The sequence below is a fragment of the Coptis chinensis genome, chromosome 7 (assembly GCF_015680905.1).
Source record: "Coptis chinensis isolate HL-2020 chromosome 7, ASM1568090v1, whole genome shotgun sequence".
Classification (NCBI taxonomy): domain Eukaryota; kingdom Viridiplantae; phylum Streptophyta; class Magnoliopsida; order Ranunculales; family Ranunculaceae; genus Coptis; species Coptis chinensis.
In genome coordinates this window covers 89,915,458-89,941,331 of record NC_141462.1, presented here as the reverse complement: position 1 = coordinate 89,941,331, position 25,874 = coordinate 89,915,458, and the positions used below count along the sequence as shown (strand labels likewise).

Below are 25,874 nucleotides of genomic sequence, written 5' to 3'. Positions count from 1 at the left end.
ATTTCTCAAACTGAATAACACGCATAGAGAAGAAAGCGACATACCTGATGAACAAGCGGCGACAGAAAAGCACAGGGCAAGAGCAGAGCAAAGATGAGGAAGGAAAGCTTAGGCAAAACAATGACAGAACCTCTTGATGATATGTGAGAAGCGGTTTATATTCTTTAGGAAACGTCTTTTCCTAAATGCCTCATTATCACCTTGAGACGCCAAACGCCATCTCGCCTTCATCATTATGTCCCATGAACCCTCGTCTCCCTACACGTGTCATGCACGCAAAAGGAACACCGCGGTTAACGCGAATCTGAAGCAATTGACTGCATCTCGAGCCGGACTCCAACGATGATGCTCACGTTATCGCGCCGCATCTAAAGCACTCCAACAACGGGGCGCTCCTCCCCATTTTACCAATCATAAGTAAGTTACACCACAATGGGCCTACCACGTTCCATTCTAAGCCGTGTCATCCTACATAACTATGGCGTGAGCAACCGACTTTCGGACATACACACACAACACAACTATCTATCATCGCATGAAAACGAAGGAAGATCTTGTAATAAGCGTTATCATACATTTCAATGTTGAGCCGAAGTTCATTGAGATTACTTCAGAAATCCAACCCGACCCCACACGAAGTTCGTCACATTCGGCTTACCTTAATCCGCGGGAGACACCCACTTGTTCGGGATTACAATACACAAACATAAAAGGCGAATCGCCTGGTTACCCCCTGTGAAACCAGTTCTATTGTATCCAAAGATATAAGGCGATAAAAGGCAAAGAACAAATTTTACAACTCGTCATCTCCATACATTAACTTCTCCTCCCACGCTCAAACGCTTCATCGACCTCCTCGCATCTCCCGGCCCACAATGATCGATATGCCATCCAACTCTAAACTCATCACCGCGTCGTGTTTATTCGAGCCATGTTTTCCGAGACGCTCACGTGGAGGTAATCGCCCCAACGGCACCCCCAACCTCCTCCACCGAGGGATCGGGGCGCACGGGCGTGTTCCTCCTTCAAACCATTGTAGTCACCTCCCGGTTCAACGGTAAGTCCAAGTCCGGTGTCATAGGCCCGATTAAGCGTCTTAACCTTCTTTGCGGTCTGAAGGCATAATCGTTCGACCTCCCAATCTCCACGGTAGCTGCTTTCGCACATTATCTTCGACTCCTTCTTCTAGCTTTTTGCCTCAGCTCTTCCGGCTCAGATCTTTCAACATCTTGGCCAGATTCAACGCCTTCATGAGCTCTCTTCAAATCTTCCAGCCTCGCGCTCCATCTGCGCGAGATCACCCGACATTTTTCAGCTCTCACCCAGCTTTGTAAGACCATTTCCTATCGATTAATGAATGATCTCTTTCAACTTCGAATCCACTCACCAAATGCGGAACATACACATGGTTAAAGACAATAACAATTTGCATAAGCAACAAGTACCTCGAAGAAGTTATAAGACATACCAAGCATTGCTTTCAATTTCCATTCGCCTCCGAGTTGTCGTAAACCCGCTTCTCATCTAGCTCTCTGCGGTTGCCATCCGTAGCTATTTGTTCTAGCAAACAACCCGCTATCTTCTTGATCTGAAGCGGCCGATAAACTTCCGTTTTTCGCGGTCTTGTGTTGCGCCCGTTCTCGCCCGGATAGACAAAATGTCCTTCCAGATCGTCCGCAGACGCCACCGCTTTCCAGATTAAGCGTGGAGCCTTGGCCTTCTTCACCGGATCGGATCGCGTCCCGATCGAGCCGACTGGACCCACTCAAAGTGGCCAAGTCCATGACTTTTGCTTTCAGTCGGGCCCCACTGGGGCGAGATACCGTGGCCCCGCCGCACCACCATCGATCCGCCCCGTGCTAGCACCATCTTCCACGAGCATGTCGAAGCTACTTTCGCAGGCTTCGTCCCGATCTGCTTTCGAGAGACATCGGCGTGGCCTCCTCTCCGACACGCCCTAGCACGGCGATCAAAACCATCGGCTCCAACTCTACAGAGCCTCGATCGAACCCCATTCGGCCGACCGCCCGATCCTCCAAACTCTGCGGTTCCCCTAACAGGCGCCTTTGCGCTCCCCCAACCAGCTGCCTCTCCTCTGTTATCGGATCACTTAGACGCTTCTCCATCACCCCTCGTTTGCTTCGACTTAGAGCCCGCTCCTTTGCACCTTCCTCTTCTCCGGATCGCAGCCCTCCCTTTTCCTCAAAGAAATGAGCAACTTCGGGCAACTTCGGCTTTGTTTTTCAAAGACGAGTCACCCGAGCGAATCTTTCTATCTCCCCACGATCGGTTAATTCTTCACTAAACTCTGCGGCCCAGCAAAACAAAGACTGTTAGAGCAGGCTATCAAAAACGTTCGAAAAATAACAACGAAAAGTGTTCCTACCCACCGGATATGTTACAAATCCTAGTTCGCGGTATACACCCGCTTACCACGGTAATTGCCAACTAGCAACAACGGTCTCTTAGTCCAGCCTCATTGCTTACTCCATCGATCACGGCGAACGCTATCATGGTTTGCAAGCTAAAGTTCATGTTCCCCGATCGACGTATCACATAGTGCTCCAATATATCCGATACCCCTATGTCATATTCCCCCACTCGCGTTAGCAGTCGAACACCTTAAATAATCGCCGTGTTTACCTACGAACCGACGGAGAGACTTCCAACAAAGCGCCAAGAAGTCGCGATACCGGTTTGAGAATCGGTATGTGCATCTGTGCCTCACCGCCCTCACAGATTATAACTCCACCGTTCGGCTGGGTTATACTCCCTCACTACTCTGAACATTTTCACTTTCGATGCGTTGGCTCAGATATCTCCGTGTCGGGGACATTAATCCCATCGCTGCCCTCATTTCGGGGAAAGAGTTAGCAAAGACGACGGTTCACACTTCTAGGGGCATTATCGCGATGCCGACCTCTCCCTCGACTGAAGAATCTTGGCCACGTCATCTCGACCGAGATCGGGCATTACCCTCCTATCCTATCTTCTTCTTCTAACTCAACCCCCCACGCCGACAACTTCTTTATCGATTCTTCATCCTCGTGATTTCTCCCAACTCAAAGATATCTCGGACCTCCTCCGACCGAAATATCATCGAATCGGACATTCTAACAACCCTTTTCTATCAAATATTCATTTCTAAACCCTATAGCCTTACAATAACCTACTTACTTAAAATAACGAGCCGGACAGAGAGGAAAGCAAATGGAAATGGGAAAGATAATGACAGAATGAGCACTCACTGGGAAACCCTAGTCGGCGTTTTTGCGGAAGAAGAAAACACGGCAACTTTTTCAGATTCCAAATCGATTTTGTATAAACCGCCCGGATTCGGTTACCAGGAGTAATCATTACGACCTACGCTTATAGCCCGCATTACGTGTTCCAAGGCATCGTCCCTTTCGGCTGAGCTCGCGATAACGCGGCGACACGCTTCGCTTCAATCGCTACGATTACATCGCGCGCACGTAAGTTAAAACTACCTTTTCCCGCCAATTCACGAGGCCACCACATTCAAAAGTGGCGATCTACCAGTCGGTTCATCCACTACTGTTCGCTCACGCTCCACCACGCTCGTCAGACTCTTTCTCTCAAGAATAGCGTTTCCATACACCAACGCCTCTACCGGGGGGGTAGGGGGGCGATATCCTCATAGGGCATCGCGACTCGCGAGAGCATAAGCGAACCAAGATATCGACCTCAAAGCCAACACAAACAATTTTATGAAATACAATCGCATTCATAGATGAATCCAAGGCGACCTCCAAGACCGACCTGCGAGCAGCTCGAGTAGGTGGTGCGAACGGAGATATCTCAGTACGAACACTTCGCCAAATACAGAACGCTTCGAATAGAAACACGTCCCACCTGGGGTAATGATTGCCAAAATCTTAGTGGTAATCTCAACACCGGGAAATAGGGACTACCGCATCTACCCCCAATCATAACAGATCCAATTCAACACTCATCCGCGATCTCCACCCTACATTTGTACAAAAGAATACACGTGTCAGAAGGATCTCCTCTCTCAAAACTCTATAAATACCACCTACTGGAACTACGTCAGACGATTCTTCTCCCCGGAAAAGGAAAAACGAGAGAAGATACGTTTTATTAAATAAGCGCGGCGACCTCGGTCACGTCCCAAATCCTAACCTTTCCCGTTCTTCCCAGTTGTAATTAGGAGAAGACCAAAACGCTCCTTTACACTGTGCTTTCAAACTAGTTCAAGAATTCCATACCGACACTCCATAAATTGTCCTTTAATTTTCATAGTTCGTACTAGAGGCGAGTATTAAACAACTTGAACCCAGATCACACCAGTGGTAGAACACGTGTGTGAGGGAGCTCAATAATTCATTAAATATATAGACACTATCAATACAAGTACTTTCTAATTCAAATTCTGCTATACATGCAAAAGTTAGTGTAAACTTATTTAATTTTTAATTCATTCACATGTACTTCTAAATGTCTGAATCTGTGCCCACTGCCCAGAGTAAGTACAAAGAACAAGTGAAATAACAGGATAAAAATGACAAAAGATAATGTATATGATCTGGAATTCATGAGGTGAAGGGCATGGAACGAACATCAACATTGAAATATCTTTAAACTAGTATATCCAATTAGTATGAAGCTACATTGTTAGTGCTTGTAATTTTCACAAGTTACATGAAAGAGATATATTGCAGAATATGCCTACTTGGGAGAGTAAGGTATATATGTACGCACAGTATTTAACACTGTATTATATTCATAGCTGTCCAATTTGATGGATATATAAGTCAGAAAAATACAAAATAAAGTTAAAGTAAAATCTATCAAATATTGATAACATAGAAAAAAGGACAGCAACCAGTGTATTCTCAAAAGTGATAGGAAAATCTCTGGAGAAAAGAACACCTTATTTAAGATTGTTTCATTGTTTGAATTTTGAAGGTTCTTATCTTGGAAGTCTAGTTCCAAAAGTTTGGTTATTAAAGAGAAAAAGGGGATACAAAAAGTTCCACGAAGTTCTGTTTCTGTGATTTGGAGACACGGAACATGGTTTATGCTTATGGAGTGTCGGGTGGGTTTGATACTTTGATAGTTAATGTATGGCCGCATGAGCAGTGCAAGTGATAAGGGTGGAGTGCCTATGGCTATGATTTGGTTGGTACTTGGCAAATCCAAATATTAAGGATTGCACATGGATCACAATTAGGTATAAATAGTGGTACTGTAGTGTACAGAAGTACAAAGCACAAAATCATGTGCTAACATCCTCCTTCCGGCCCCCTGGGTAATTAGAGTGTAGGCCAGCCGAAAGCCGTGTAAGTAGTGATCGTCTGATCGAATTATAGAAACAAAAAAAAAAAAAAAAACACTACAAGATATGCACGATGATGTGGTCTATATTCTATACCATACAAACTTACATAGCCCCAATGAGCATGTTCTAATTAGGGGTGGAATTTGGGTTGGATTAGTCAAGTTTGATAGAGTAAAATCCGATTTTTGTTGGTCCTGGACTAACATGTTAGATTCGTAGTCTGGACTTGGTTTTGTAAAATCAAAACCCGATTCTATTTTAGGTTGGGTTTGGATTAGAATATCAAAAAACCGAAAAACCCAAACCCGTGTAGATAATGTAATCTTTTTATTCTTGTAAAAAATAAAGTTTAGAATATCTATTTTAGAGAAAATAATGTAATCAACAAGGTTATTTTCTCTTTCAAACAATCAAATCTCTTTTATTTCATTAGAAAATTTTAATTTCGATATTTTTTACCTCCTAATTCCCAAAAAAAATCTAAAAAATTTGACCAACCTGACATAATCCGACTCAACCCGAATTGGTCAAACTAGAATTTGCTAAAGGTTAAAATATTTGAAACTCAAATTGGACTCGGATTATGGCCCGAGTTCCACCCCTGGTTCTAATCGAGTCTTAAAATTGACTTGAATATATCGTTTTGATAAATTCCAAAATATCACGGCATGCATCGGACTTTGGTCTAAGATTCCAAAGAATCCAACAGCACAAGATTAGGTGGGACCAGACAAGAAGAAAAAAAATGATTAACATTTGAGATAAACCATTCTGAATCAGAGATGGTAATAATTGCAGCCAACTCGTTTCAATTTAGGACTAAACAACCGAAAAAAATGAGAGCTGTTATGGCCAAGCCGTGAAAACTCATTCCGTCTTCCACGCTTCTCCTCTCTCTCTCTCTCCTCAGCAGGCAGAGAAAAATAGAAGAAAAAAAAAGAAGATAGTAAATGTAGAGAGAGAGAACAACAACAACATAAACAAAAAAAACAAAAAACAAAACTCTTGCCACCACTTCCCATTCTCTCTGGTTGGCCGCCAACAACCCATTTATTACAAAAAAAGAGAGAAAGGAAAAAAACTTTTTTTTTTTTCGTCAACGTTTTTTTAATTTTTTTGGTGGTGGAGGTGTTTGCAGGTCAGGTCTAGTGATACATACAATAATACAAGGAAAGATTTTGAAGATGCAGCACAACATATTCACAACGATGAGGAGTTTAAAACTAGTCGATGGTTGTAAAGGCACGCAAATATACGCTTTAAATACACCCTCCTCCACCACCACAACATCACCACAACAACAATCCAATATAAACGATGACAATATTAATAAAATCATTAACAACCGAGTCAACTCACTACGATCCAAATCAAACCAATTCAACTCGTTTTCTGAAAACCTTCTCCCTTATGGTCTGCCCGTTTCTGATCTAATTGAACCACCTATTGAGCCTTATCTTAAATCTTTAAGTTTCATTGAGACTTTATCTGAAATATCACGTCGTCTCGAAACTGCCAAAGAAATCGACAAGTCGGAGATTTATATGGAGCAGGCATCGTTGTTTCGAGGCTTATCGGACCCGAAATTGCTTCGGAGGGGTCTTCGCTCGGCGAGGCAACATTCTATTGATGTACATTCTAAAATTGTTTTATCAGCTTGGCTTAGATTTGAGAGGAGAGAAGATGAATTGGTTGGTTCGAGTTCTATGGATTGTGGTGGTGGTCGGGTTATTGAATGTCCTAAAGCTAGTTTTATAAATGGGTATGATCCCGAATCCGTTTATGATCCTTGCCCGTGTCGACAGAGTGTAAGACTTTTTGATCAGGAAGAAGAGGAGGAGGAGGAGGAATGTTCGACGTCGGATGAGGATGGGGATGGGGATGGGGATTTATTTTTTTGTATTGGGGATGAGGAGGTTAGGTGTTATAGGTGTAAGATTGCCTCCCTTTCGATACCATTAAAGACAATGTTGTATGGTGGGTTTACGGAGTCGTGGAGGGAGAAGATTAATTTTACTCATAATGAGATATCGGTTAATGGGATGAGAGCGGTTGAGGTTTTTAGTCGGACGAAGAAATTAGATTCGTTTTCGGCTGATGTTGTATTGGAGTTGTTATATTTTGCGAATAAGTTTTGTTGTGAGGAAATGAAAATTGCTTGTGATTTACATTTGTCGTCGTTAGTTTGTAATCTTGAAGATGCATTGGTACTTGTTGAATACGGATTGGAGGAAATGGCTTATTTATTGGTAGCGTCTTGTTTACAGATTTTTCTAAGAGAGTTACCAAGGTCGCTGTACAATTCGGATGTGATGAGATTGTTTTGTGGGCCGGAGGCAAAAGAGAGATTGAAGAAAGTGGGGCATGCTTCATTTACATTGTATTACTTTTTGAGTCAAGTGGCAATGGAAGAGGATATGAAATCGAATACTACAGTTATGTTATTGGAGAGATTGGGAGAGTGTGCGGCCGTAGGGTGGCAGAAGCAGCTTGCATTGCACCAATTGGGTTGTGTGATGCTTGAGAGGAAGGAGTACAAGGATGCCCAGCATTGGTTTGAGGCCGCGGTGGAGGCAGGGCATTCTTATTCTTTGGTTGGCATTGCTCGCTCCAAATACAAGAGGGGTCACAAATATTTTGCATATAAGCAGACTAACTCTCTCATTTCCGAGTATAAACCAATCGGTTGGATGTACCAAGAGCGGTCATTGTACTGTAATGGGAAAGAGAAGATAATGGATTTGAACACTGCTACTGAATTGGATCCCACTCTTTCTTATCCATACAAATATAGAGCTGTTGCTCTGGTGGATGAAAACCAGATTAAGCCAGCCATTTCCGAGATCAATAAAATCATTGGATTCAAGGTCTCCCCAGACTGCCTTGAATTGCGAGCTTGGTGCTCTATCCTCATTGAGGATTATGACGGGGCTCTGAGAGACATCAGAGCATTATTGACTTTGGACCCAAATTACATGATGTACCATGGGAAGGTGCATGGGGAGTACTTAGTTGAGCTCCTACGCAAACATGTTCAGCAATGGAGTCAGGCTGATTGCTGGATGCAACTCTATGACCGATGGTCTTCAGTTGATGATATTGGTTCTCTGGCTGTTGTACACCAAATGTTGGCGAATGACCCGGGTAGGAGTCTTCTGAGATTTCGGCAATCCCTCCTCCTTTTACGGTAAGTATCATCAGTGTACATTATTCTGCTATTATGTTTTCCGGTGAATTTTGAATACTATTTCTAGGCTGCTTTAAATTTTGGTGGACTTCAAAGTTTAGCTATTCATTTTATTTTCAGGATGACACAGTCTCTGATATTTTCTGTGGGAAACGTGTTCCAACCTGCTTATGCTGTTAAAAGTCTGGTCATAAACTTTCCCAAGAACTTACCTAGACATAGTTGATGACGTTAACTCTACCCTTAACTTTTTTTTTATCATTTTCCCCGTTTAGTACGATTAAAGCATCCATTTGGTCATCTGTGTTTTTAAATTCCTTGCTTCCTCCATTCCAGAATGTGTTTGTCATGTAGCCTTACAGTTTATATGGCATGCTTGTTTTGTCCATTATTGTTGGAATACCTTCTAATTCAAACACCTACGTATATGCTTTTATCTCTCACTTTTGAGCCTCAACGATCCCAAGTGTGTGGAGCCTCAATTGTCCCAAGTGCTTTGTCTTCCACCCAGCTCATTCTGGCCCTTAGACTCATGCGGCTTTCAGAACAGTGTTACTTTGTTTGTTCTTCTTTCCCTGTCCAAATTAAAAACAAGTGCTCTGCCACCTTTATTTAACTCCTTGTATTTGTTCAAGACACTTCTGTTAATGCACTATGCACTTGTACATATAATAATATATCTAACCTCCCCATCTCTCATTTTATGATACAAGTATAAAAATTGATGTCTTATGATCAGATAGAAGCAATCGAAAAGATAGAGCGTGTGTGTTTTCCAAAACTCCCATGATTGAAACAACTATTAATTCTAAATGCACTTTCACATTTTACTGCGTATTTTCCTCTTAGCATGAATGAGTTGACTCTGTGATATCAATTGCATCTCTTCTTTTAACCACCCTCCTTATGGAAAATAACTGCCATGCCATTGTTAGATGTGTTCAAGTTTGGAGGAGTCGAAGAAGAATAGTTGTTACTCCAACCAAATCTACATTTCATGAAAACTGCATCCCCCACCCCACCCCACCCCCGCTCTTCTTAATTTTGATTGTACAGCAAGTGGATTTTTATTTCTCACGCCAGCTCAAATGATAGCAAAGCAGCAATTGAGCATGAGCCTCTACTCCCTTGAGGGGCAAGCGAGAAATCTCTAATGTGTATTGCCCCTGTATTATAACGAAGTGGGTCCCACTCATTCCCAAAATTGTTCCCTCTGGTGACGTACAGTGCTTCAAACAAACTTTTGTAACTCCTGACAGATTTGTGTGTAAATAACTTTGAAGGCCCATAATCTTTTACCCAGCTCAAAGGTTAAAGTTGAGCAAAGAACATAGTTCGTGATTCCGAACGAAACTCCGGAATTTCGGTTTTCCAAAAAACCGAAATTCCAAATATAGAGTCGAAATATCCGAAATTCCGAATGAATTCAAAATTCCGAATTTGATAGAGTCGAAATTTAATGGATTTCGGTTTTTGGATTTATCGGAATTTCGAAAATTCCGAAATCCCAAACTATGGCAAAGAATAAAGTAAAGACATTTCTCTTTCTAGCTCAAGGACTCCTGGTCTTTTATGTTTCTTGCACAGCCTCTTAAGACAATTCCATTGATTTTGGCTGCATGAGTTATAGTTTGTGTTGCAAGTTGACTCGATCGCCTAAAACTTGACCTAGTTTTTTTTTTTTGGTTCATTGTGCTTGTAATTGTTGGTTATCCAATGGTTCTTTTTATTGTATGATTCTAGCTTTTCTTGTTAGCTTACGAAATTATTAGATATCTTCTCCACTTGAACATATATCAGACTTCAGTATTCCTATGGTTGAGTTTTAATGTTAATTTATTAGAACTATATCATTATTCAAAGAATTTGTTTGAACTTTGATAGTTGCTACTTAGTAGTTTTTTTTTCACTTTAGGTAAACTTATTACATGTTCGAACTGCCTTATGTAGGTTGAATTGTCAAAAGGCTGCAATGCGTAGTTTGCGGCTGGCTCGGAATCATTCTAGTTCAGAGCACGAAAGGCTTGTATATGAAGGGTGGATTTTGTATGATACTGGCCATCGGGAAGAAGCACTAGCTAAGGCTGAGGAGTCTATTTCAATTCAGAGATCATTTGAAGCTTTTTTTCTTAAAGCATATGCTTTAGCAGATACAAGCCTGGACTCTGAGTCTTCATCTTATGTCATCCAACTTTTAGAGGAAGCTCTTAGATGCCCTTCTGATGGTCTTAGAAAAGGACAAGTAAGTTTTACCTATCTGTTTATTATGGAGGAGTGCTACATTGGTCCTGGCAGAGTTGTTTTATTTGTGTGCATGTAATTTTTCAGGCATTAAATAATCTAGGAAGTGTATACGCAGACTGCGATAAGCTGGATCTTGCCGCAGACTGCTATGTGAATGCCCTTAATATCAGGCACACAAGAGCACATCAGGGTCTGGCACGTGTGTACCATCTCAAGAATCAGAGGAAAGCTGCTTATGATGAGATGGCAAAATTGATAGATAAGGCACGAAACAATGCGTCGGCCTATGAGAAACGTTCGGAGTACTGTGATCGTGACATGGCCAGAAGTGACCTTAGCATGGCAACACAATTAGATCCACTAAGGACTTACCCCTACAGATACAGGGCTGCTGGTAAGCTCAGTGGTTATTCCTTATTAATTATTGTTTCTCTGGAATTTTGGTCAATGAGAAATTGAGGACTAATTGGTCATAACCATGTGATTGTTCTTCCATGCATAAAGTGTTTGTAGTGGTGCATTTGTTATTGTGACCACAGGGTAGATTCTGTTTACAGCCCTTGAAACGTGACCAATATGCTAGTACACATGGTGTAATACCTGTTTGCTACCCCAATTGCATCACACGCCACTAACATAGTATAATAGTGTTTATTCTAATGACACAATGGAAATGCAATGTTCATATTGTTGTTTCTTAATCATTAATCAATACAAATTACTTGAGTTTAAGGAATATCAGAGAAAAAATAAATAATGAAATAACTACTCCCAACCAACTAGGATCAAAAGCTATATAGATAATATTAGCGTTATTATTTGAGGTCTCAGGACTTGCATCCCTCTTGTGATTCATTTTCGCCTATGGGATTTTTGCATCTTAACAACTGTGCATTCTTATGGATGATCTTTCTACTTCTTCATTCGCAACCAAAGAATGGCAAATGGAGCCAATTTCCATGTATTATACTTGTGTAAAAAAAAGTTTCATTTATCTTTCATGTAGCCATCAAGCCAATTTCCATAGTAAGAAACTGCCTTTGAGTTGTTAATTAGAAATGAGTTTAGAAACACACTCTTCATCTATTTGAAAGATGCATCATCTAGTTCTCTGTGGAAATATTCATTTTTTTTTTTTTGAAAGGTGATATGATTTCTGGTCTATATCATATGCCTTGAGCTGACATGTGAGAAATAATTACAAAAAGTAACTTCGCTAGTGAAAGACATATACCTAACTCCTTGATTTCATGGTCTCTTGAATTGTACTTATGCTATGGCAGGAGATGTGGAAAAGATGCATTCAACTGAAAGCTTAAATGGGTTAATATTAAATATAGATTTTTGGAAAAGAAAAATAGTTAAAGTAAGCTTCACATATGTTTAATGCATGTTGTGTTGAATGCTTGTTTCAAGTGAGGAATGTATTGTTTATTAGGTGGAAATGAGGAACTGATACTTACGATCTAGTCTTATCTATTTGTGTCTGTCCCATTTACATATGCTCTGTTCCTCTAGAATTAAGTTTATCATCACCTTCTCACTTGTAAGTGTGCAATCATGATTAATTACCCTTCTAGCAATATAATTTGTTTACCAGTGGCACAATTGAAACTTGCACTAACTAGCAGTGGTTGGGTCTCGACAGTCCTGATGGATGACCACAAAGAAGCTGAAGCAATAGCAGAGCTCTCAAAGGCCATTGCTTTCAAGCCAGACCTGCAGCTGCTCCATCTTCGAGCTGCATTTTACGACTCAATGGGTGATTCCCTTTCAACTCTCCGAGATTATGCGAGGCAGCAGCTCTGTCTTGATCCCAACCATGCGGACACACTAGAGCTGTATAAAAAAGCACAGGATCGAGCTAATGAACCACTACACATTAAGAGAAGTATTCTGTAGTCTGTATCAGTTTAATGTGACAAAGCTACTGCTGCCATTTTTGGATGCTGGTGAAGCCAAAACTGTCACCTCAAGCATACCTCTCAGGTCTGGGAATCAGGACTTTGTTTTATGAGAGTCCAGATGCTGAATGATCTGACCAAGAGAAAGGATAAACAGCAGACTAAGAAAATATTGAAGAAATTGAAGCAGGAGAGTACTATGTATATATTTACAATCGGCTTATGAAATTGATTAAGTTATAGTGTGCAGTTTCTGCTGCAGTCTGTTGAGAGAGCAAACCAGAGTTGAATGGAACTTTATAAAAGCAGAAAATTTGTACAAATCACAATTTGCGATTGTTTCTTCCATTTGCTTATTTGAAAGGTCTCTTTATTATATCCTTTGAACTGTTCTTTCCTTCTTTCCTGTAAGGTTCCACCCTTAAAGTTTTCCCTCATTAAGACAAGTTCACTCGGTAGCTTCCTATGATTGGAGTCGAAGAAGTATGATTTTTCGCTCCCAATTTGTGTGGGAAAAAAAATAGCTCTTTTGCATTATCTGTCGATTATCCTGATCTGGGGATCATACTTGCAATGCTTTCTCCTCTTCATGTACATATGAATTAGATTGTAACTAGATGTTTCACCCTATTATTCTACGAAATAAGCAGTAGATGGGGGATAAGGAGCTTTACAGGATTGACCATCACCAGCTATTGTCAGGTTGTACACTAAGCAGTGCTTAGTAAGCACCAGTATTATCTATATCTTTGCAAACAAACTGACGAACTAGAGTAGTTCTACACTGCTACCCACTGTAGGAGGTAGAGAATGAACAAGTACATGTCACGCAGGGGTGGGGCTTGTGAATTAAAAACTCTTCTAGCTGCACCTGAGGATTACACTTGTAATTTTCAAGTTGAACTCCTTTATGGTGATTCGGGGCTTGTTTCGGTCGTTAATGAAAGTGATGACCATCTTGTTACATGGACGTGACATGGCTGCGTAGGTGGACCATAGCAAATGCAAGTCTTTCTAGTGTATGGAAATAATGTGGATGCTTATGTAGAAAGACATACGCCAGCTAGAGCCTATAATGGCTCCCTCTACGATTACCTATTGGGGAGCTGGTGAATGGGGATGGTAGCTTTCAGGCCGAATAATTGTACTAAAAGAATACTGATGCTCATTTTCGGTTTTGAAAAGCATAGGAGTAGGAAAATGATGAAGGGAACACATATATACACATAAGTGCAGAGAGAGGTCCTCTGGACAGCACACGACAGTAGCTAAAAGAGACAAATAAGTTCATAGTTCTATGACTTCTATCCAATACGGGCACTTCGAAAACAATTCCATCTTCGTTAAGGAGAACATGCACCCTATCGTATAGGAGAACATGTTTGAAGTACACCTGCTCCTGACGTGACAATGACAACATTAACCTTAGGGTTCTCTCTCTCAATAGTTTCTGCGGCGATATCCCCGGGCTGGCACCCCATCGAGTTCTGGCCACGCACTCTTAGGGTTGTTCATAACCAATTGCCACAGTAAGAATTTCACGGCCATAGTTGCCTTAAAACTGAAAACTTGAGATGATCGATCATAAGTTCTTAACAAATAGACATGACTAATGACTTACCCTTACCATCATGGCACCATATAGTGATTACTCTTGTAAAATCCATATTCACTTCTTTGCTTTCGGATCCAAGAGCTTTAAGTGGATGCTTCTTTACATAATACTTGTGCTAGAACTCATTATTTGTTTGTTTACCTGCAATATAAAATTGAAGTCTAAGAGCATTTATAGGTGTGGTAGTATACTTTTCAAATTTGAATAAAAAGTTTAGAGAATATGGTCGCAAATTTCGACCAATTCTAGATGGTCGCAAATATCGACCGCAAAATTGAATGTAGGGTCACCACGCGCGCCATTAGTAATGTCGCGCGCCAGTACCATTATCACACGTAGAGCAGAGAATCGGGTCGGGTTTGACCCAAATCCGACCCGACCCGAATCTTAATAGTTCGGGTTCGGGTCGATTTTCATACCTATTTATTTATTCGGATCGGGTTCGGATATATTTTTTGGGCTTTTTTTTGCATTTTTAGTGTTATCCGATCGGGTTGGTCGGATTCGGATATAATATTTCGGTTTTATTCGGATTCGGATATAGCCATATCTGACCCGAACCCAACCCATTCCCGGCCCTAATTGCGCGCCATTAGTACCGTCGCACACCATCAAGTAAAACGTCCGAAATTTCACAAATTGCTTCATTCTCACCTAACACTCCAAAAATATCTCCACAACTATGACTTCTTCTTTATCATTGCAAAAAACTAGCCAACATATCGACGTTGCCGAATCAACTCAACAATTCTGTTATTTTGATACACTCGATCAAGAGAGGTGCCAAATTTGCACCTCAAGAAAACACATTGCGTTGTCATGCAAGTATATGAACAAAAGGTGTCCCAAAACACCAATGCTCATACATAGAAGTTGTAACGAAGATGGTGAAGAAGTAAGATTTTTGAAATGCATGTATGATATATGTCCTGGTATGGAATATATATATATATGGCGACAGTTTGTTGATATGCACGTGCTGTGGCGAGGATGATCATTGGTATAGGTATTGCCCCTATGCACATATATCATGCCCAAATGGTTGTGATGGTGTTAGAGAGCTGAAAAAGTTTGCGAACCTTAAAGGAAAAGATTTTGATCTATTGAAGTGTTTAGTATGTGGAAAATGTGAGTGGTTAGGTGTTGTAATGGAAAAGATTAAGACTGGTTAGAGTGCTCTAATGTGAGTGGTTAATGTTAATCATTTTATTTTCTATGACTATGTAACTTAATATATTTTTTTTAATATGAATAAACTTTTATTTTATATAAATATATGTTAGTTTAAATTAAAATATATATATATAATAAAATAGAAATTAATTAAGATTGTTTATTGATGATTAAGAATAAATATGCATCTACGAAATTAAATTAAATTATAACAATCAACGTCGGTCACCCCTAATCCTCCATAGATGCTCGACAAGGTCGCTTTTAAGTCTATTATGCATAGTCTTTGATTGAACTCGTAGAGTCCCCTCAATGTAGTATTCCCGAGTAGGTGGGATCTGTGGTTGCCCTTTTAGATCAGGAATGTACCCCTCATTTCATAATTTTTATTCTTAGCTCCGATTATCATATTGTGCAATATGATACATGCTCTCATAACAGTACCCATTGTCTCCACATGCCATAATTTGCAAGGTTTTGCCAAAATCTCAAATTTAACTTGTAAAACCCCAAAAGCTCTTTCAATATCTTTCCTTGCAGCTTCTTGCATCGCTCTTGAAACTTCGCCTTTTAGAGCATTAGAGTTTGAAATTATTTGTATAAATGTCGCATAGTCAGGAAAGATACCATCAACTAAATAATAACCCATATTATAGCTATGCTGATTTACATCAAAATAAATAGGTGGAGAAGTACCATTGATCACGTGATCAAATACCGGCGAGTTGTCCAACACGTTGATGTCATTGTGTGACCCTAGCATCCTAAAGAAAGAATGTCATATCTACAGGTCTTCAGTTGCAACAGTTTCGAGAATAACAGATAGTTTTCCAGAACGACCACTGTAAGCACCTTGCCATCCAATTGGACAATTATGTCATTCCTAATGCATACAATCAATGTTTCCCAACATACTCACCCATCCACGTATGACAGAATGTACAAGCAAGCGTTCTGTATCTGCAATATTTGGCCTTCGCAAGTAGGCTGAACTGTACAATTTGATAATTGCATCACATAAATGCCTCAATGCCTGGTTTCCAGTTTGCTCGGAAATGTATAATTGATTGTCAAGTTGATCAGCCACCGTACCATAACCAAGAATACGCAAAGCTGCAGCCACCTTAATTAGAGGATCTATACCAAGTTTACCAGCATTGTTAAATTTAGGCTGAAAGTACTTAAAACGAGTCTGAATATCGTTGAAGATGTGAAGAAATAAAGATTTTTTCATACGAAAGCGCCGTTTGAAATCCTATTTCGGAAAGACAGGACAATCGACGAAGTAGTTGGCCTTCAAGAGTTCCAAAGTCGAAGCATAGTTTCTATGTTTCACTTTTCGACCCTTCTTTGGACCACCATGTGGTGCCTTCGGAGCATGTACTTGTGCATGTGTAAGTACAGCCAAATGGTGTTCATAAGGGAAATAGCGTTAACAAATTCTTCATCAAGACTATCTATCGAGTCTTCCGCTATAGAAGATGAAGAAGAAGACGACGATGAAGATGAAGATGAAGATTGAAGGGGGAAAATCTCATACACTTCATGATCCATTTTTTGACAATGTGTGTGTGTTGTTTGTTAAGGATTGATGTGAAATGGTTGAGTTGTTTAATAAAAATATTTGAGTTGAATGTATATAAAATGAATAAGGAGATGAGTATAGATATAGGATGTAGAATTCCGGCCGTTTTTTTTCGTTGGAGCACGTGACATTGGTAATGGTGCGCGGCATTAAGAGTGGCACATGACAGTACGACTGGCACGCAGCGCTGGTCAAAGTCAAAAAATAATAATGAAACGACATTTGCAATGGTGCGCGACAGTACCAATGTCGCTCCGCATCCGCATCCAAATTACCAAATTTGCGAACAATAATGCAAACAAGCAAGTGATGCGATCGAATTTAAGACCACCTAGAAATGGAATTCCGAGAAATTTCGAAAATTTTCTTCAAATTTGAAGAATTTAACATGTTATACTACCACCTAGGGATGCTCTAAGGTTCATCATCATCACCCTGTAATGCCAAGTTGAGTTAAGATATGTATATTTATTTATTGTTAATGAAGCTGAACTTTGAACAATCCTATGACTCTGGCTCTGGGTCTCTCCTTCAAATGCAAATCAAATCCAAAATCAATAAACTTCAGATGATTGACTAGCTAAGAAAATTCAGATGATTGACTCTCGGGTTGACGGGACAGAGTACACATACCACGAAATAGAGAAGTATTTCGCTAGGAAAACCCTAGTATATTTGCTGTCTTGGATCTTTATATACGTGCATCCAACCTTCTAGGGTGCTTCACTCTCGAAAATTCTTCATAAAATGACTACGACTCGTTATTATTTGGAGAAAATGAATTGCAGAATCAATAACGGAAACATTGTTAAGAGAGTTAATGGAGAGAATTTTAGTGGAGAAGAAACATACGCTTTGTCCATCTAGAATTATAGATATTTAAAGTTGTTTCCTCCTGGTTAGCCTAAAGTTTTGCTGTTTCAACTCTTTAGTCAGTTTACCTGCGATGCTCCTTAAACTGGCAATAAATCCTAATACGAAAAAACACTCTGATAATATGAAGTAAACTTTCACTCTAATGTGGGTTATCTGTCTACTTATAATAAAAATGAGTACTGTGTGCAATCATGGTCATCAGAATAGACTCAGCAAGATTTCCAGCATCTAAAACAACATGCTCTCAAAGAACTACATGTTTCCTAAATCCCCAAAATAATTGTTCAAGTCATGGATGCCCTGAATAGATAATCACAAAATGATTGAACAAACAAATGTGATTTATGGAATCCCTGTTTTTACTGGAAAACTTAACGGAGAACTTTGATGCAACCAAGAAAGAGCTATAACGGAGATGAGAAGCTAAACTGTATGCCGGTCTTGCCACGGTCATGCTCAAATTGTTTCCGTATGTAGCAGTAGTTAATCTGAAAACATAATCAAATTTAAATCAGGAACAGTTAAGGAATTCTGACAAGTTTTTGTAATAAACCAAGAACATAAATCACTCTCATCTATTTGGCATTACTGAAAACATAATCAAATTTAAATCAGGAACAGTTAAGGAATTCTGACAAGTTTTTGTCATAAACCAAGAAGATAAATCACTCTCATCTATTTGGCATTACAGAAACCGATATTCAAGGTTAAAAATAAAAAGGCATTGAGGCTTAATCCTCAAGGCACACCTAACGAATTTTAAAGCGTTTAGCACCAAGAGGCTTAAGCCTTACACGTCTTTACATATTTTTAATATTTCATTCTTTTTTCAATTTTTTGATGGCTCATAATTTCTTTAAAGACTACAAACTCCCTATTATCTTATGGTTTGAGCATCAAAACACCTCATTCTATCAGAAATTACAACTTCCATCATCCAACCTCATCTTTCCTCATTCTCATTTTTTTTTAAGGGTTAACGAGTATTACCCCCCACTAGATGAGCCAATTAGGATTCTCTCCCCCCACTAGATAGCCCAAAAAAAACACAGTCAACCCAAGTTGACTTTTTTTGTGTGTGTACTTGGGGGGGAAAAAGACCCTACTTTCCTCATCTAGTGGGGGGGGAATCCTAATTGGCTCATCTAGTAGGGGGGTAATACTAGTTAACCCTTTTTTTAAATGAGGTTTAAGCCTCAGGCATCGCAGAGGGCATAGCGCCTTGAGGCTTAGATACATTCTTTAAAACACTGCCGCTATCTGATGGGATTCTTCCAGACAACAAGTTCACCTTCAGGGTGATCATAACATGAAAATACTAGGATAAATTACTGACCTCCATTCGAAAAAAATTGAAGGGAATAATTATCCCAGCACCAATGGAACTCCGGAATGACTCTCCAAATTTCCTAAACGAGAAGTTTTGAAACTCGTTTTCTGTCAGTTTGGTGAGATTTCCAGTAGAAGCAAATATATGTCCATGAACTCCAGCATCTCTCAACACCTTCAAAGGAAGATTGAACGACAGGTCTGCAAAAGCACTACAAGCAAGGTCTCCACCAAGGACATCCCTTCCTGTACATTTAGCCGAATTTCCTGATATATCAATCATCGCCCTTCTTTGTTCAGTAGGACCTACTCCTCGAGACTTGAACCCCAACAATGTCGTTAGGCCACCCAAAGTACACACTGGAGAAGAATTGCCACCAAGGAAGAATCTCTCAGATATAGGCGAAGGCAAGTTCATAAATCCTCTTCCCCATGGAAGAATAGCACCCACAGATACCCCAAAGTTCAATGCAGCATTATAAAATCCCAGAGGAAAAGCAAAGCGAAGATCGAACTCCTGCTCAAAATGAATAAAAAAGAAGGGAACTCAGTAATTTATAAAAAGAGGTAGAACTGGTTCTTTTGTACTATTCTGATAAAAATACATAACTAACTACATACATACACATACAATTAATTGAGTACCACCTGTAGCGAGTGCAACTAAAAAGATGAACTTAACTTAAAAAACCAAAAATGACGGAATAATAAACAGGGATCCAAGATTATAACAGCATGAAAACACTTTCAGGATAAACAATAAAGATGACAAGCTACATAATTGGCATGTATGGGTCAGTACGCAAATGAATTAATGCGTTAGTAATTCAAAAACATCAGAATTTGGCACTTCAGCCACCCGCCCAGTCTTCATTCCTAGGACAACATACAAAAAATGCTACCACCAGGATTCCTGGAATGTAACAGAAGATAACAGATGGAGATTCCAGTTGTACTAGTGGCTGCATTCCTAACATTTATTCTATTTTCTTCCAACTCAATTTATGCTCTCGAGATTTCCAATACATCTGAGATCAGATCTATGCCTATACAGACTGCAACAATAACAAATTGCTTATTCTTTTCTGGTGTAAATAATAACAAATTGTTTATCATCAATTGTTGCCATATTTTCCCTGCTCCCTCACTAAGCAGTCAGAGGCTTAGTGATTCAGTCAAACACATATTTGCCTGGAATTAGGCGCAAATGATCAACCCGAGCCAAAATCACCTAAATTTATTTTTTGTTTTTTTATGACACTTTTTCACTTCTCATCTAAGCATCTCTTAATCTTGTTAAAAACTGTTGTGCCCTATAAACCATTATTGAACAAGATCTCACTTAGACAAAATTGTTCAAATTGTTCAGCCCAGGCACTGCCCCTATACCACCGTTAGGGGGGGCTCAGATAAGGTCCGTGCCCCAAGGCTCAATGTGGCCATCTGCATAAGGCTCCACATATCTCCAAACGATCTCCTACTTGGAGACAGGAAATCTGAAACTAAACTAATTACCTAAGAACTTAATGCATTCAATTCTATAGTCTTCAAGCAAGAAAAGCAGTTCAAGTTGAGCATGTCTTCAAGCTGATTAGTTGTGTATACATATTAAGTAGGTCATAATGTGATATACATCAAAACTTTCTGTTTTTCGAGATTAAATATTGTGGGAAAAAGGGCAGAATATTCGTATTAGCAGCCGGGGCATGGCTATGCAACCTAATCTAGCCATTGCATGCGCCTGCGATGACATAGAAGCTCCCTCGTACAAGATTTATATTTGCTCTCGATTTTCCTTTTTCCTATTCATTGTATTTCCTAGTAAACCATGGATAAAGGGATGCCAATTTAGCATGAAACCTGACCGGGGTAAAAGCCAAAGCGCAATGCAAATCATTAGAATTGGATCGTGGACAGATCCATTGATGCCAGAGCTTAAGGACACGCCCAAGTTCGATTTTAACACGAAATACTATAATTGGGGGGACTATCGCATAGGCTCTGGCTTGACGCCTATATATCGCCTGTGCATGTGACTACATATCAAGGACATGTGCTAGGCAATTGCCTACGTTCTAGGCCCAGCCCTAGCACCTAGCCATTTCCTGCACAGGTAACTACATAGCTCCCTCACACATAATCTATATTTCAGTTCTCTTTTCCTTTTTGATATTTTTATTTCTTGATAAATCAGCGACTTAGGGATGGTAATTCAACCCAAAACCTGACCAATTCAGAGCCCAACACGAGTCATTTCTATTGCAGATCAAGCTTAAAAACACACACAAGTCTGATAATAACCCCAAAATGTACAGCTGGTAGGACTTTAACGGTATTAGCGACACGTGGGACTATAGGATACACAATTTTGATTTACATGTGCACCATGTACGAGCCCAATGAGATAATAAACTAAAAAGCCCAAGTGCTTAGCGAAGGTGTACATATATTTGTATTACTTTTCGGTAGTGATCAGCATAGGAGAACAGAAACAAACAAGTTATGGCTTAAACGTTCCACTTTCTGTTCCAACTTATTATGTGGAAACTGGGAAGTCACACTCAGACAACAAGGTCATGCAGAGTAGCAAGGTCACTGAGCCCAAAAAAGGAAAAATGTAAAACAAGGTCATGCCGAGATAACCACTAAGGAAGCAATGACGATACAACACATAATATGGATTGAAGGTTTTGTTCATCTGTTTACACCGATACAATAATAAAAGTCGATTGGTATTTAGCCACTTCATTGAAATGCTTTCCTATTGTATTGTGGGCTATATCAGCCTATTTTAATATATTAAAATAAGTAAATATTGACCGAGCAAAGAAAAAAAGTAGATTTGCTATAAGTCCAATATGAAAGCATGTGTCTCAACCCCTTGTTGAATCCAATAGGTCTGAAAGAACAGTACCCAACACAGTATCATATGCCATCCCACCCCCCCCACACACACACACACACACACGAAAAGAAAAATATGAGAACATAGACACAAACACACACATTCAATGAACATCGACTGTTAAAACGTGGTATTCATAAAAAAAAAAACAGAAGATCAGAGGCAAACAAACAATTGTACAATCAAATATAAGATCAGAGGCAAACAAACAATTGTACAATCAAATATCCAACTTCCAATGAATAATAAGGTTATAGCAAGACACTACTCGACAGAATCACAGAACACAACTACGCTTTAAAGTAAACAAGAACATAGAGAAAGAGTGAGACCTGGCGTAAAAATCGCAAGCTCCGACTATCAGGTGAAAACCCGCCAACTTGGGTACTGGAAACAAAAGCATATCCTCGTGTTGGCCTCTGAGGAGAATCTCTCCTATCGATAGTGAATTTGTACTTTAGCGATGAGAGCAAACTATGCCCAAGCTGCTTTCTAACCGACCTCGAGGACATTTGTGATGGATCTGTTAAATTACGCCAAGTGAGATTGTACGCCAAATCATGATGCCTCGTTGAAAGTAAGCCAACTGAAAGACCCAACATTCTCTCTTTGTAAGAAGAAATCTTCAACCAATCTTGAGATAGTAGCGATATCCGAGCCATTATAGGGTTTGATAATCGTTTAAACCTCGGTAAATAAACTCCTACACTGATATCTGAAGCTTGTTCCCAACCATAAGCCCATGTACTATCCCATATGTCACCATATCCAAACACGTTTTTCAACTTTGCTGTCCCCTCAAGAGAATAAGACCTAGCCTACAAAAAATAATGTCATAAAAGAAAACAAAGTGTGAACGTAAATATTGGTAAACCATTTCAACTTGTTTCACATAAAATGTTTTGCTTCCCTGCACATGCATACCAATGACTGCTCACATCGTATATCACAGCTAGGAATATAGAGGTTATGCACAGCTTATATCAACACATCATACCCTGGTTGTTTGCCACCCTTATTAAATAATATGTGAATAGCTGTAAGAAACACTCTAGCCAATAAAACATATACAACATTTATACCCTTGAAACAAACATATATAATAACAATCATACAAATACTACATTGAGCAGAAACAATACCTCGGGTTTGGAGTACATGCCGATATTGCCTCCAACAGGGTTTTTATTTTCGACAACTTCAATAGTAACATTACAAGTAGCAGGTAACTCGAGTGGACCAGAATCAATAGTAATATTAACAGAATCAAAAATATCAAGATTCTGAAGACGTGACTTAACTAAAGCAGCAGCTTCAAGTAACTCTTGCATAGTCGTAGCAGTTTTTAAGGATTCAACTTCAGTTTCAAGTAATGAGTCTTTTGTTTTCTTGTTTCCTTTAATGATTATGTCGTGGACACGTAAGTTGACTTCTTCTTCTTCTACGGTGTTGTCGTTTTCGGTTTGAGGGTTTTGGTTTTCTGAGACTGAGTCTGGCATTGCTGTTTTTTCGGTCTGAGAAAAAAATTTGTTTAGGAAAGAGAAACTGAATGTATTAAGAACCATAGCTATAGCTATTCAGAAACAATTTTGGAAGAATTTAGAGGTAAGAAGATTCATAAATTTCTCGTTTATTATCAAAGTTACCCACGTTTATTATATAGTAGATGAACAAACCCTTGCTTCGGCTACAATTCTAAAACTAAAATACTTACTAAAATAAACTAACTAGACTTCAATTCAAATACAAATATCTAACACCGAACTTAATAATACTTCCTAAATAAGAAGAGTCCTGTATTGGGCGCCACCAGAATTGGATTGGGCAGCCTCCAGTCCAAGCCCAAATCGCAAAGCCCGACAAAAAGCCCATGTACACCCCCCACCTAATCGCAAAACCAGAAAAACTTGTTGTAACCGGTCATCTCTCTTGCAATTTCTCACCCAAAACCCTCGACAAAATCCCTCTCGCAATCCTTCAATCCAACAAAGCATTGTGATCAAATTAGCTTCAATCCCTCTCGTGAGTTGCTGGGCGTGTTGGTTATCAAGTTCTTCAACTTCTCTGTCTTCAATCAGCTTCAAGTAAGTCACCTTAATTAAGTTCTTCAATCAACTTGCTAGTTTGTGTGGATGTGTTGTGTTTCCTTGGTCAAATAGCTACTGCTATTACTTTTTTTACTCTTGAATTTTCTTTCCCATTTCTTCCGATTATTACCTTTTGTACGCCTGACTTTTTTTTTTTTTTTTTTTTAATTTCTTCCTGTTTGTGTTGAAGGCAATAGCCAAATGACAGTATGGTAGGTCGAAGAATCACAGTATAATTGGTTTGCTCGTATGTTACTCGGATGAGTTAGTAAAGCATATTTTATGATACAGAGCAAGAGCCTATTGACTAATTGTTCTCTTATAATCTGTAATGGACTTAGGAATATAAAGTAGAGAACCCTCTCTTGGTTAGATCAGTCACGGTTCACCCAAGTGTTGTATACCCAGAGGCTAGGGATGGAATTTAAGTGTGGGCTTGTATTGATCCATTTCATCATTGGTTAGATTTAAGGTTGCTTTCATGTTTTGAAATATTCAATACAGGTCGAGTCGTTGAAGGTTATTGTAGCAACAAGGTGATGACCTCAGGTCGTTCACATCACCTTAATGTTCGAGTGTTATGTACTGAGTTTTGGTGTGGTCCATGATGCTAGCTATAGAAAACATTAGGTAGTAGTGTAGCACCCTTAGTTTTATCTCTCTTTCTATTCGTCACTGACTATTTCACTCGTTGCTATGTTTGTGTTGTTGTGTTTCACTCAGTTCTGCCTATTCACTTTCATTTTGCTGAATAGTTTTTAACCTGCATGATTTGTGTAGGTGCTTTCTCTTTTGAGGTTTTACATTCTTCGCTATACTTTCTTTGTATCACTTTCTTGTCCCACTTCATTTACAATATTTATAATTGCTGCATGATTGTTGTACGTAATAATAACGGAAACAGTCAACTATCAAGTTATTATTTACTTTTCAACAGATAATGTAAATCTCTGACTTGTCTAAAATTCTAACTACTCAATATAAAAAAAGAACCATGGCTGTGAATCAGAAACAGTGGGGGAAGTTGAGGTAGCAGGTTTATCAATCTAGAGGGTATTCTCAACTCGTTTGATAATAGGACTCTTTAGAATATGATGCTCCAGTGCTTCAAATAGAATATATATATTCTGATTGATAAACCTGCTACCTCAACTTCCCCAATCGCTTCATTCACAGCCATGGTTCTTTTTTTATATTGATATATATATATATATATATATATATATATATATATATATATATATATATATATATATATATATATATTTGCAAGTCATTGTGGTAGGGTAATCATATAGTTATGAGTGTTTATTTTGGTACATGTAACTTTGTTTTTTTGTTTTTTTGATAAATGTCATGTTGCAAACAGTAATAAGGACATGTAGAACGCACGGTGGGGGATGATTTACTTTCTCTACACCTGTATCATTTGCTTTCTCTACACTTATTTATTTATTCGTTTTTCTTGGTTTGTTATTTTTATGGTTTTTGTGTTCTGACAAGTTTTCATTGCTTTCTGTTTCATTGATTCCTTGTTAATTGCTTCCCGTTTCATTGATTCCTTGTTTATACGTCGGAAATTGGCCAAAATTTCGAAGTTTGAAGATATCAACCTTTTCCTTTTAAACTTCCCTTTGTACTTGGATCTC

The 25,874-nt window shown here is 39.3% G+C and overlaps 2 protein-coding genes across 3 annotated transcripts; one reads left to right on the top strand and one right to left on the bottom strand.

Annotated features, from left to right (window-relative positions):
• The first annotated feature begins 6,106 nt into the window (after positions 1-6,106).
• LOC147489846 (ethylene-overproduction protein 1-like) lies at positions 6,107-13,031 on the top strand. 2 transcript variants are annotated; one of them, XM_086571583.1, is made up of 4 exons: positions 6,107-8,507; positions 10,458-10,749; positions 10,836-11,145; positions 12,400-13,031. In XM_086571583.1, exons 1-4 carry the CDS (start codon positions 6,505-6,507, stop codon positions 12,651-12,653), a joined length of 2,859 nt encoding a protein of 952 aa, XP_086427709.1. In that variant the 5' UTR covers positions 6,107-6,504; the 3' UTR covers positions 12,654-13,031. The 2 variants fall into 2 exon arrangements, with proteins under 2 accessions (XP_086427709.1, XP_086427710.1); XM_086571584.1 differs by lacking the exon at positions 12,400-13,031 and having other exon boundaries at positions 10,867-11,043.
• Positions 13,032-18,108: 5,077 nt separating this feature from the next.
• On the bottom strand, positions 18,109-23,893 carry LOC147489845 (uncharacterized). Its single transcript, XM_086573395.1, has 4 exons — positions 23,281-23,893; positions 22,471-22,956; positions 19,241-19,750; positions 18,109-18,392 (listed from the first exon to the last, which is right to left on the bottom strand). Exons 1-4 carry the CDS (start codon positions 23,701-23,703, stop codon positions 18,309-18,311), a joined length of 1,503 nt encoding a protein of 500 aa, XP_086429521.1. The 5' UTR covers positions 23,704-23,893; the 3' UTR covers positions 18,109-18,308.
• Positions 23,894-25,874: the final 1,981 nt, after the last annotated feature.

Excerpts from the sequence above, each read along its gene's own strand:
- LOC147489846 (XM_086571583.1), top strand. The coding sequence starts at position 6,505 with ATGCAGCACAACATATTCACAACGATGAGGAGTTTAAAACTAGTCGAT. Across the intron at positions 10,750-10,835 it reads ATGGTCTTAGAAAAGGACAA|GCATTAAATAATCTAGGAAG; the intron begins GTAAGTTTTACC and ends GTAATTTTTCAG. Across the intron at positions 11,146-12,399 it reads CTACAGATACAGGGCTGCTG|TCCTGATGGATGACCACAAA; the intron begins GTAAGCTCAGTG and ends GGGTCTCGACAG.
- LOC147489845 (XM_086573395.1), bottom strand. The coding sequence starts at position 23,703 with ATGGTTCTTAATACATTCAGTTTCTCTTTCCTAAACAAATTTTTTTCT. Across the intron at positions 22,957-23,280 it reads GCATGTACTCCAAACCCGAG|GCTAGGTCTTATTCTCTTGA; the intron begins GTATTGTTTCTG and ends TATTTTTTGTAG. Across the intron at positions 18,393-19,240 it reads TCAATTTTTTTCGAATGGAG|ATTAACTACTGCTACATACG; the intron begins GTCAGTAATTTA and ends TTATGTTTTCAG.